General features: G+C 39.0%; 1 protein-coding gene across 2 annotated transcripts in view; it reads right to left on the bottom strand.

Moving 5' to 3' along the window:
• The window catches only part of SLK (STE20 like kinase), a 49,200-nt gene extending 36,465 nt beyond the window's left edge, over positions 1-12,735 (bottom strand). Inside the window, exons 1-2 of one of the 2 annotated variants that reach the window (XM_037159365.2) lie at positions 12,042-12,735; positions 545-709 (exon numbers count right to left, since the gene is read on the bottom strand). In XM_037159365.2, the coding sequence (XP_037015260.2) occupies positions 545-709; positions 12,042-12,191 (315 nt within the window). In that variant the 5' untranslated portion in view covers positions 12,192-12,735. The remainder of the gene's footprint in view (positions 1-544; positions 710-12,041) is intronic. The other variant, XM_037159366.2, reaches the window with a different exon arrangement.
• Between the last annotated feature and the right edge of the window lie 459 nt (positions 12,736-13,194).

Below are 13,194 nucleotides of genomic sequence, written 5' to 3'. Positions count from 1 at the left end.
CACAAAAGGCAAGCATACATTGATGTTTCTCTCCTTCTCTCCTCCCCCCCCTTCCCCTCTAAAGATAAATAATAAAATATTTTTAAAAAGTGTTGTTTAAAAAAAAATTTTTTTAATTACAAATAAAAGAAAACCACCTAATTTCATAGTTTAGGAAATTTAATATTCATAACCAAGTTTCTCCATCTGGGTCCAACGTCACACAATCATGAAATATGGCACAATCTGAAATACACATCTGAATACAAGAATGTGCAAAAGTAGGTTTATAGTGGTGAACACATGAGATACACAAAGCTACTGCAATAGTCATGACCTGCATGCTTTTTTCCACATGAACAACAGTAAGCCTACTTTTGCCCACCCTGTACCTGTTGAGGTTAAGGGTAATTATGTTATTAATGACCCTCTTCTCATCAGCAGATCAGCTCTCAACACAAGTAACACAAAAGAGGTTATCCATCAAATAGGCTTTAACAACTTACAAACCTCTTTAGGACAATTAACTCACTTTGACTACTATGGATCAATAGAAAATACTTACCCAAAGATTGTTCTCATAATAGAAGGCATCTAGAAGTTTGACTATATTTGGGTGATCACAAGATGCTAAAATATCAATTTCAACCATGTAATCTTCAAGTTCTTCTTCAGATTTGGTGTCAATCACCTTTGCAGCAGCTAAAACATTGGTTTCTTTATTCTGGGCCTAAAAATATAAGTATCAAAAATGTCTCAATGCATACTTGCTTTTTAAATTTTATTTTCAATTTTTTAATAAACGTAATTTTTTAGAATAGTTTTAGGTTCACAGCAAAGCTGAGCAGAAAGTACAGAGAGTCCCCACAATACTCCGTTTCTTCACATGCACAACCTTCCCCACCACCAAGATTCTGCACCAGAAAGGCACGTCTGCTACAATCGAAGCCCTGTGCTCACACATTATCATCACCTACAGACTGAACCGTATTTACACCTGGATTCACTCTTGTTGCACACTCTATGGGTTTTGACAAACGTATGACATGTGTCCACCACTGTATTATACAGAATAGTTTCACTGACCTAAAAATCCTCTATGCTCTACCTATTCACCCCTCCTCTTCCTAACCCGACAACCACTGATCTTTTACCCCACAGTTTTGTCTTTCCATCATGTCACAGAGCTGGAATTATATAGTATACATAGCATTTTCAGACTGGCTTCTTTCACTTAGTAACACGCATCTGAGGTTCCTCCATGGAACCTGTTCATGGTTGGACCTTTTTTTTTTTAGCACTGAGTAACAGCTCATTACATAGATGTACCAGTTTATGTATCCATCACCTACTATAGGCATCTTGGTTGTTTCCAAGTTTCAGCAATCATAAAGAAAGCTGCTATAAACATACATTTGCAGGTTTTTGTGTAGACATAAGTTTTCAATTACTTTGGGTAAATACCAAGGAGCACAATTACTGGGTCATATGGTAAGAATATGGTTAGTTTGTAACAAACCGCCAAACTGTCTCCCAAAGTGGCTGTACCATTTTGCATTCCCACCAGCAGTGGTCGAGAGTTCCTGCTGCACCACATCCTCAGCAGCATTTGGTGCTGTCAGTGTTTTGGATTTCTGCCATTGTAACATAGGTGTACCACGGTGTATCTCCGTTTCGATTTGCAATTCCCTTAATGACATAGGATGTCAAGCATTTTTTTATATACTCACTGACCATTTGTAAATCTTCTTTGGTGAGATGTCTGCCCAGATCTTTTGCCCATTTTTAATCAAATTGTTGGTTTTCTAATTGTTAAGTATTAAGAGTTATTCATATATTTTGAATAATAGTCCTTTATCAGATATCCATTGCAAATATAGCATTCAGGAGAAGCAATGCCTGCTTTAGTGTGGTTGGTAGGGTAATAATACAGATATAATAATTTATAGTTTTAATTTGAACATCTTACCTAAAATGTCATAGGTGTGTTTGAGTGTGATATTGTTACAGAATTACATGCTTATGATTTTATAATAAAAGATTTTTTAATTAAAAAAATTTTTAATAAAAAAGAGGCATTACTTGTGCCAGATCCTGTATTTTTTCCAAGTTAGTAGCTTTTCTTCTCATTATTTGGCATACTTATTCTAAAAGATAGCCTAAACATAAGTATTAACTAAAGCATGCTATGCACCATGCTAAGTGCTTAATCATATCTTAAAATATTAATTAGGTTTTTAAAAGACATTTCAATATTATATGTTATCACTTCAGTGTAACTGTACCTATAACCTTAAAAAAAAAAACAAAACAGCACCCTGGCTGATGTGGCTCAGTGGATTGAGCACCAGCCTGACAAACAAAGAGTTGCCAGTTCGATTCCCAGTCAGGAAACACTCCTGGATTGAGGGCCGGGTCCCCATTAGGGAGCACACGAGAGGCAACAACACATTGATGTTTCTTCCCCTCTTTCTCTCTCCTTTCCCCTCTCCCTGAAAATAAATAAATAAAATCTTTTTTTAAAAAAAGGTCAAACTTTTAAAAGCTACTAATAAGGGTTTCAATAAATAAATAAATGTCCTAATCCCACTTTTAAGAATTTATCATAAGGTAATTTTACAAAATAAAAAACATGCATATATAAAATATCCATCAAAGCACTATTTACAGTAAGGAAAACTGAATCAACCTAAATGCCCATTCACAAGAACCTGCTTAAATCACCCAATATAATTCTATAACGAAACATTATGCAGTCTTAAAATTAATTGACTAATTAACATATCCTAAGATGAAAGTCTCCCTAACATATCAATGAATGAGAAAAGAGACAACTTATTAAATATGAGAAGTATGTAATTTTACAGAAACTATACATCCATGTTCATGTATGGAGAGCTGCCCAAGAAGTATCTGGAAAGACATCATTAGTAAGGATGATAGAATTTCAGGTGCTTTTTTACTTTTTTTATATTTCATACTATTGTTTGAACTTGCTAAAAATGGACATGTATTATTATTATCACAGAAGCAACAAAGTATTTTTAAAAATCAGTATATGGGAGATTTCTTAGTGCTCTATTATCTAAATTTGGCAATGATGAAGAATAAACAGGTATCAGCCTGCATGTGGGAATTTTTTATCAAGAGAAAATTCTGATACGCTCTAAATTAAATTACAGTGGGCAAAAGAGAGAAAGAGACTGGAATAATTAACCAGTCAATAGCTGTGGACCAACGAACAAAAGACTGCTCATTCCTAAAAGTACGCAGGAGCTTAGAATCAACCCCCAGGGTCTATTAGCCAACCACAACACAACACAGGCATAAACTTTCAGGACTGCTGCCTAGACCCAGTCAAAGCTAGTAAGTATTTCTTCCTTATAGATGGTGTAACTATCACAAAACTGCCCCAACTTCACCTCTTCCCACCCCCGCCTGATCTGTAGCCAATGTAAATTCTTCCAAAACAACTCAATCTTTCTTCCTGAAAACAGAACATGTAAGAGTCCCCAACACCACCGGTACCACACTCACGCTCATCTTTTCTGTCTAGCCGCGATGCCAGTGGTTTAGACTTTATGCCCCAGAACTGGTCCTTTCTTGACTAGCACTTGGCTCAATAAAATCTTTCTTTCAAAAAACTTTTGGCTGTTAAGTCTTTTGTTTAACATTTTTAAGTGCATTATTGCTTTATGTTTTATTTCCCTAGAAAAAAATAGGGACAAAAATACTAATTACTAACTAAGCAACCCTCATGTTTAGGGTTCAGAGCCTATGTTTTGCATGAAAGATAACACATACTGATTATCAGGACCACTCTATAAAAATATTCTAAACTACCAGATTTTAACAAATCTACAATGCCTTTGAGATATGCCATCACCTTATACTCCACAAAGGACGAAACACTTCCAATTAAACTATGTCAACACTTTATCATTTAGAATTTTTGGTATACATTTTTTAAGAACTCTTTTGGACATATTTAGACAAAAATTGTTATTATCTATTATCCTTGTTCATACATAAAAATTTAAATACTTATATTTAGGTTTTACTCTTCTGAATCACTTTCTCACTCAAGTTATCTATTGTATGTGTTTTCTCCACAATATCATTCTCTGGTCATTAAAAGCTTGGTGGCCCTGGCTGGATGGCTCAATTGGTTAGAGTATCATTCCACTATGCCAAGGTTGCGGGTTTGATCCCCGGTCAGGGCATGTATAAGGATCAACCAGTGAATGCATAAATAACTGGAATAACAAATCAATATTTCTCTCTCCCTTCCTCTCTAGAAATCAATCAAGTTAAAAAAAAATACCTTAATACACCACTGCTCCTTAACTGCTGTCTCCAAAATTTTCTTTAAAGCCATTGTCTCCCACTTTGCAATTATAATGATGATACTTCCTTTTTTAAAAGACTTTATTTATTTATTTTTACAGAGAGGGGAAGGGAGGGAGAAAGAAAGGGAGAGAAACATTGACCTGCAAACCCAGGCATGTGCCCTAACTGGGAATTGAACCCAAGACCCTTTGGTTCAAAGGCAGGAGTTCAATCCACTCAGCCAAGCCAGCCAGGGCTGATACTACTTTCTTGATCTTATCACAAGTGCTCAACGATGTTTAGGTAACAACCAGGACTCCCATTCTTTCTTCAAGAGGTCTTTCAACAGTTTATTAATTTAAACATCAAGGGACCTTAACTGCATGATAACACAGATACAACTAGTTCAATAATACATATATCATGATCTCTAATTACCTGGCCAAAAATAATACTATAACATCAATCAATAAAGGACATATCCAAATTTTCAGAGGCATTAAAAAGCAAAAAGCCCGTCATAACTGGTGAAAATATAGCATTAATTTGTCTCTCTAAGAAACATACCACAGTTGAGTCAAAGTAATTATAACTCATCCTTCCCAGAGCGAGAGGAAATAAGCCAGTGAGAGATAAGCCTTCCAAATCTCACCATTCTAATGTAACACTTTGGGAAGAAAAGAGACCAGAGGAACGCTCTGTGAAGAAAAACACTATAAAATATAAGCCTTTGTGGGAGACCAAGGCTACTGTTGAGTGGAGTTAAAAGTCAGCCTACTTCTGCGTGCTTAGGCTAATGTCCTCAGATATTAAAAACGTGTCTTTTATTTGTGAATGGAATAAACATGAATGGGGAGAGGTGGGCAGGATAAGGAATAACACTAGATAACCTCTAAAGTTATTTACAGTAACAAATTTCATTATTCCATTCCCCTGGATATACTGATTAAACCAATAATGGTACCATTTGGTTTAATGTAAGTACTAAGTAGAAGTTACATTAAAAAGTATAGTGCTTCCCACATTATTGCTTGAAAATAACTTGATTCTTCATAAGGATCTAGTTCTAGAACACTCTGAAAATCAAATCTAATAAACACCGATAAGTATGCGATACTTTACACAAATACAATGAATAACAGTGTTAAAGAGAAATACTGTCATATAACTACTACCTAAGAGCATGAAAATTCTTCACATAAAGACAATGAAATAACTACACAAATGTTAATAAAAACAAGAACAGAATAACACATACTGAGATATTACTTTAAAATGATAAACTATTCTCTAAGATCGGTCATGATCTCTCAAAAATCACCGCTGTCCGGCCAGCATGGCTCAGGTGGTCAGGTGTCATCCTGCAACTGAAAGGTCACCAGCTGATTCCCAGTCAGAGCACACGCCTGGTTGCAGGTTCGGTCCCCAGTAGGGGTATGTGCAAGAGGCAACCGATCAACGTCTCTCTTACATTATTTCTCTCTTTCTCCCTCTCTAGAATCAATAACAGAAAAAACAACTGTAATAAAAATAAAAAGCATTGCATTTTCATAAATCATGAATACGGCTTGGCCACTTTACATAAATAGGAGGCTACAGAAAAACAGAGCTTATTAAGTGTTCTGTACTGATTTCATGTTCTCAATGGAGTAGAGTAAAAACTACATCCTCTTATATTACTCTTGTTTCAACAGTGGCTACGTTCCTAGATGGTGAGAACACAGGTAATTTTTATAATTTCATTTATTTTCTTTCCATATTTCTAAGACTCTGATACTTTCATAATGGGAAACTTTTTAAAATTTAATTTATTGGGGTAACATTGATTTGCAAAACCATAAAGGTTTCAATAAAACGTCATTTGCGTACTGTATCATGTAACAGAAAAAATATTTTAATTAAGTTCTCAGCTAGAAACTGAAAGACTAGCCGACAAAATATAAGTGACTTTAATACCACAGAGGTGCTAGTCAATCAAAAGAAGAAGGAAAAAAAGTTAGATAGGTACAAAACGAATCTAAAAGACAAAGAAAAGAAGAGATGGATTCAATCACTTCAATAACCACTGGGACTGATTCTATTGATGTGGCTGATGTATTTGAGCTCAAAGGTATTCTTCCTCCCACCGAGACATCTTGGTCCCTTACTGTCCAGTGTATCAATACAACCACAATCTAAAAATTAAACAAACTGAATCACAGTTTATCAATATCTACTACATGCAAGGCATTAGATGAAGCTGAGGGAACACAAAGACAAACCCAACACCCCACGAAAATCTGTTCTCAGGAAGAAATACAATATAGGAATCTATTATGCTTGCCCGGCTTGGCACAGCTTAGCTGGTTAAGCATCATCCCACAAAGAGAAAGGTCTCCAGTTCAGTTCCTGGCCAGGAAAAATGCCTGGGTTTCAGGCCTTGTCCCTGGGCTTGTGTGAGAGGCAACAGATCGTTATTTCTCTCCTCTTTCTCCCTCCCTTTCCACTCTCTAAAAAGAAATAAACTCTCTTTAAGATACAAAATGCCTGTCCTCATGATACTTATTACTGTGGGCAGAGGATAGTCATTAGGCAAATTTTTTAAAAAAAGAATATGTAAGAGATTAGTACTGTGGAAAAAAGATAAAGAAAGATGAGGAAATGATGGGGGTTACACAGGGAAGAAGTTACAATTTAAATAGGGTAACTAAATTAGACTTCACTGAGAAGATATTTGAGCATATCAGTATCAAGAAGTTCAATTATTATTTTTATGTTTTTGACTATATCATTACATTGGAAATTTTAGTATTTTGCAAAGAAATGGAGTATAAAATCTTAAGTTTCAAGTACGCTGTTCTATAAAATAGTATCCATTATGCTATGAGATGACGTTATTCATTGAGCGATTACCTTGTGCCAAGCCAACACTGTCCTCTGCATTCTCCACTTTTTAGCTTATTTAATCTTTGTACCAATCAGGGTCCAGCCAGGAGGAAGAAATCATATTGATTATTTTAATACAGAAAATTTAATAGAAGTAATTACTGACTCTGTTGGTAACCAGTTAACTAAAAAGATAAAAAGAGAAGGTGAAGGGAGTTGTTACCCTTCTGGGAGGTAACAACTGCAGGAAAAAGCTACTACCCAAGGATCAGAGGAGCCAAAGGGTCTGGAATTATTAAAACTCAGAAGCTTGGAAGAAAGGTTCTGCAGAGCTAAAACTCAGATCCCTGAGGAAATAGTGTTGCTCAGCTGCTACTTGCATCTCTGAACTTGGAAGAGGGGTCTTATGGGACTAGGGTACCTTTTGAGGAAGTGGAGACCAGCCAACTGGAGCTGGTATTATGAAGGGTTATGATGAGGTTAGCTCTGCGTGTGTTGCAAAACCTACAAACTGGATTCAACTTCTGTTGCTGGGGTGAGGAATTTCCACTAGAATGATGACCACAGCAACAGGAAAGCAGACAGGAAGCCCACAGGAAACAAAGAGAAAGGTGCAAGTCCTTCCTTCCTCATCCTTCTTACAGCCTCCCTCTAGTGCTCCATAACTGTGAAAACCAAAGGTGAACAGCCAGCAAGGTAGAAAAGTGGTTTGCAAAATGATAAAAATGAAAAATACACAAATAAACAAGAGAAAGACATGTTCAATAGGAACATGAACAAGAGACTTCAACACAAAAGAAATCCAATTTACCAATACACCTGTGAAAAAGAATTATTTACTAGTAGAGAAAAAAGAATTAAAACCACAATAAAATATATAGCAACATCAGATTGTCAAAACTGAAAAATTCTGATAATATCGAATGTTAGCAAGGATGTAGAGCAAGTAAATTCTCATACGCTGCTGGTAGGAGTGTAAACTGGTATGGCTTGGCATCATCTAGTAAAATTAAAGATACGCTACCCTATAACCCAGCAATTCTACCCCAGTTAAGTCTTAGTGAAACTCATGCATATATGCATCAGTATTGTGTATAAAAGCCAAAAACTGGAAACAACCGATATACCCATAACAGTAGAGTGGTAAATAACTAGTGATATAATCATACAATGGAATTCCATGCAATAATGAAAATGAAGGTAACTACAGCTCTAGGTGATTCAACAAAGATGAACCTCACAAACAGAATGCTGACTTTGATAGAGGCAAGACACTAAATATGATCCCATTCATATAAAGTTCAAGTGCATTCAAAACTAAATTGTAGTATTTCAGGGTACATACCTAGAAGGTAAGCTATAAAGAAAAGCAAAGAGATGAATAACCTAAAGACAGGACAGTGGTTTCCTTTAGAGGAAGACAGGATAAATTAGAAGGAAGGTGAAAGTGATTCTGGGGTTCTGGCAGAATTCCTTGACTCTGATGATTAACATCAGTTCATTTTATTATTATTTGCTAAATGTACATGTACATTTTCATACTCTTTAAAACAAAGATTATATATTTCACTAGTTTTTTAAAGGTACGCATTCATCAGTGCCATAAAAAGGAACACTTGCATCCAGCAGAGTCAGGAAGTCAACCTTGACTCAATACATAATTTTATGTCACTCCTTTTTATTTCCTGTTAAAAACAACAGAAATCCAAATGTAAAAGCACAAAAAAACCTGTGAGGGATATTACATATCTTCTCTTACGTGTCACATAATACTAAATTTTTTAATTTTTTTACTGATTGACTGTGGGTTGGGGAGAGAGACATCAATTTGTTGTTCTACTCATCGATGCATTTGTTGGTTGAGTCTTATATGTGCCCTGACCAGGGATCAAACCTGCAACCTCAGCATAATGGGATGCAGCTCTAACCAACTGAGATGCCCAGCCAGGAATAATACTACATTAAAAAAGAGAAAATTTCAATAAAAATAAAAAATAAAGATAAAACACAGATTTAAAAAAAGAGAAATAGATCAAAATATGGAAGCTGTTTCAGGCAAGAAAGTAACTGTTACAGAGTTGTGTAGTGCTGAGCTGAGTAGAAAGAATACAACTATGTGTTAGAAAAATTTCAAACAAACTAAGTACACAAGATGATTGCCTATTTATAATTTAATCTTTGTAACAGTTACTACTTTCCCTAAAAAGACAGTTAGAACCAAATTTAAGAAACAGTTTTCTACTGCATACAATATTAAGGTTTAATAGCTTTCCCCCCCAACACTGAAAGAGGTTTATAAATTTAAAAAAATTTCTCGAGTATCTTGAAAAACAAAACCTTTCAGGAAAAACAGATCAGATAAGTTTAAATTTTCTTTTAAAGAAATCTCAGAGCCTTGGAAGCACAGAATAGTGAAATGAAAACATGCAAAGAATTCATGGTCTTCAAATATCACACTGAAACAGTCATGGAGCCCACAAAAATTATTCTCGACACAAGTTTATAGTTTACAGTGTTCGACTACATAGTCTCTTCTTTTTCAGAAAATTTCAATTAATGTCTTACTATACACTTTGCAGAGTCATTACATAATTAAATCCCAGAGCACTGTCATGTCCACATCACCCTGTGCCATGAAAAAATAGGAAAATGGTTCTCTATTGCTCTGGCCAGGTAGCCCAGCTGGTTAGAGTGTTGTCCTGATACACCAAGGCTGCAGAGGCCTGGGCACATACAAGAATCAGCCAATGAATGCATAAATAGGTGGAACGACAAACTGATGACTCTCTTTCTCTCTTTCTGTCTGTCTCTTTCTCACCCTCCCCCAAAATCATTTTTAAAATATTTTTTAAAAGAAAACAGTTCACTATTTTCATAGGTCCCTTTTCCTGTCCTCCTATATTTTGCTTCTGAGTTCTAAATACAAAACAGTAATTTCTATCACTTACTGGGCCCTTCTTATGTGCCTTTCATTTACTATCTCCTTTACTTTTCACACACTGAGGTCTTACTGATGAGGAAAGTGAGACATTGAACAAGTAAGTAATTCGTCCAAGCTGAAAGGCTGCTACTGAGGGATCCAAGACAGAGTACAACTCCTGAACCAATGTCTTAACACTGCAGTGTTCCTACTCAATAAATCATCTGCGCCATGTGAACTGCCCACCGTTACCCACTGCCGTCTAACCACAGGATTCCAGATGCCTCAAGGATTTCTTTCTGCCTTTCCTAGATAAATCCATACTAACAGAACTTTCAAGGGTGAAGAAATCTAAACAAACATGTGGGGAAATGTATGATTTCCAGATTTTAAAAAAACGGAGGTCCAGAGAAGTGTTCTGTTCAGACCACAGAGCTGTGACAGCCACCACTAACACACAGTTCCCAAGAGTGATCTTCCCACTGCACTAAAAGCCCTTCCTTCCTACCATACATCTATTCTTGCCACAAGCACTGATACCTCCACACAAGCACTAAAGTTTACTTTGCCAACTTTCAAAGGATACAATTAACTCCAATAGCACTCACAGGTAGGTAACAGACATTCTTTCAACAAACAGAAAAATGCACTAATATGCTAAGGCAATTCACAAACCCAAATGTGTATCATAATTTTAGCCCCCGGTGTTATCATAAAAACAAACACTAGCTATAACACGTAGGAGTGTCATAGTGACCACATGGACAATGCGTTCGTTAAACACACAGAGAGGAGTGGCTATTTCAGCCTGGGTAAAGAATGAAAAAGACAAGAGGCTATGAGATGCCTCTGAGGCAAGGCAGAGGCTGGAGTGTGCTGGTGTTTAGAGGACAGGAAAAAAATTCTATCATTTTTTTACCAATGGATATTAAAGTAAAAAACAACCATCAATATGGGTTCGGAAGACCAGAGTTCAAATCTAGACTGTGACTGGTGTGACTGAACAATTTCTAAGTCTCAGTGTCCTCCTCTGTGGACCTGCTCTGGGCCAACTTATGTGAAAGTGCTTTGAAAACTGCAAAGTCCTGGATAAACATTATTTATGTTTTCACTTCTAGGCAACCCTGTGGATCTTCCCCTCTAACCTGTGTCTCATATAAACCTCACCCATCAGGATGCAAATATTCCAATGACATCATTCATTTACCCATGAGGTAGTAAACAGTTAACACTGTCTTCAGGTTGAAACATCAAGCCTTTCTCCCGAAATAAATATATATTTGTGTATGTATATATAAAATATGTTTTTAATTTCTGGAACACTAGTATTGACTTCTGGTCAATGGTTACTCTGAAACAAATATCAGATGCAGGTCTTCCTGAAATTTTCTATCAGAAATCCTACTCCATTTCATAGTAGGTCGTCAGCAGCCAACTCAAGAACAGTGGCAATCACTGTGTCCTCATCCCAAAAGAATGGTTGTATATTAGCTATAGACACAACTAAGTGTCTATAGTTAGACACCTTGGACCCTAGAAAAGAAACTGTTCTAGTGCAATCACACATAACGACTGCAGACAGCTAGTACACAAATATAAATCCACTGAAAAGTAAGTCATAATAAGTGTAAAGATGCTTGAACACTCGAAGGCCACAATCTGACCCCTGCTTTAAATTAAAGAACGCCCCCCTCCTCCCTTTCGAGCTGGACAGTGTAGCCTGTGGAACCGCGCCTCCCTTTAGCAATCACTCTTTAAAACTACATCCAGGCCCCATTTTGTTCAACCCGAAACCCTGCCGTCTTAGCCACTCCTTGGATGATAGCCTAAAGTTTCAACGCACGTTTGTCGTCAAAAGACCGGGCAAGACACGAGAATGGGACAAGAGGGGCAGAAATCCTCGCGCCACTCCCGGACAGTGGTTAACTTCCCGTTTTCTCCCTCTTACCTTGTACACTTTACCAAAAGCTCCGTCGCCCAATTCTCCTATAATTTCCCAAAACTCCTCAGGGTTCAGGTCCCTCTTCACATGTTCGTACTGCTTCTTCTTCTTCTCGCTCCCCAACTTGAAGATCTTACGGAAATTGAAGAAGGACATTTTTCCTGCTAATAGAGTTCCTAGCACTTAAGGACTAAAACAAAAATAAAAGGCAAAGTTTTTCCTCCCTCCTCTCCCGCGTGAGCCTGGCGGGCGGCAGCGGGCGCGGGCTCTCCCGGCTCCCGCCGCTCGGTCGGGCGTCCCCGGGGAAGGCGGGGCACGACTCGGGCTCCGACCCACGGAGGGGGGGGGGGGTTGTGCGGGCGGTCCCTCCGCCGAGCCCGGCCCGCGGGCCGCGCGGTGGGTGACTTGCCCCCAGTCGGCCCTAGGGGTCTGCACTCGTCCGGATTTTCGCCCCGATCTAGCCCGGCCCGACGGGTCCCAGCGGTCCGGACGCCCGCGGTCGCCGCGGCTTAGGCCCGTTTCAAGACGAGTCTCCAGGGGCGGCGGCCACTCCAGGCAAGGGACGCGGCCGGCGACCTCTGAGGCCGGCAGCCCACAGACCGCGCTTTTCCGCCTCGGACCGCGAGCCCGAGATCGCCTCCGCAGCTGTCTTCTCCCGCGGCGCGAGGCCCGCGCGTCCCCTCGGCTCCCGGGCACCGCCACCGCCTCCTCTCTCCCTCCCCAGCCCACTCGCTCCGGAGCGCGCGCCCACGCCGACGCCAATGCCGCAGCGCGCCCGCGCGCTCCCCCGGTCGCGCGCCCCGCTCACCGCGCTGGCGCGGGGGCGTGCCCTCTGGCCCCGCGCACGCGCGTTGAGCTCGTCGCGCTGCGCTCAGCCTGCTGACGGTTTTGAGGGGCTCACGAACCTGCGGCGCTGGTTACGTCGTGGACGCTTGACATTTGTCGTTCTTTGCGGGTTGTTCCTCCTTTGCCCCCTTGAGCTCTAGAATTCTATCAGCCCACGGCTTTAGTGGAGTTCCCTCAGCGGGCACTACCCTGTTGGTTTTGCTTGAGGATGTTGCCTCCATTCTGGATCTGGGAAAATTTGAGCGGCCCCAATTGTGGCTCAAAAGTGGACTTTTTTTCACTCTCAGGTGGGTCCAACGGTACAGTGAGAAGG

Source organism: Artibeus jamaicensis, unplaced genomic scaffold (assembly GCF_021234435.1).
Source record: "Artibeus jamaicensis isolate MK-2021 breed Jamaican fruit bat unplaced genomic scaffold, CSHL_Jam_final contig_490, whole genome shotgun sequence".
Classification (NCBI taxonomy): domain Eukaryota; kingdom Metazoa; phylum Chordata; class Mammalia; order Chiroptera; family Phyllostomidae; genus Artibeus; species Artibeus jamaicensis.
The sequence above is the reverse complement of the archived record's forward strand: the minus strand, read 5'-3'. Positions and strand labels throughout refer to the sequence as shown.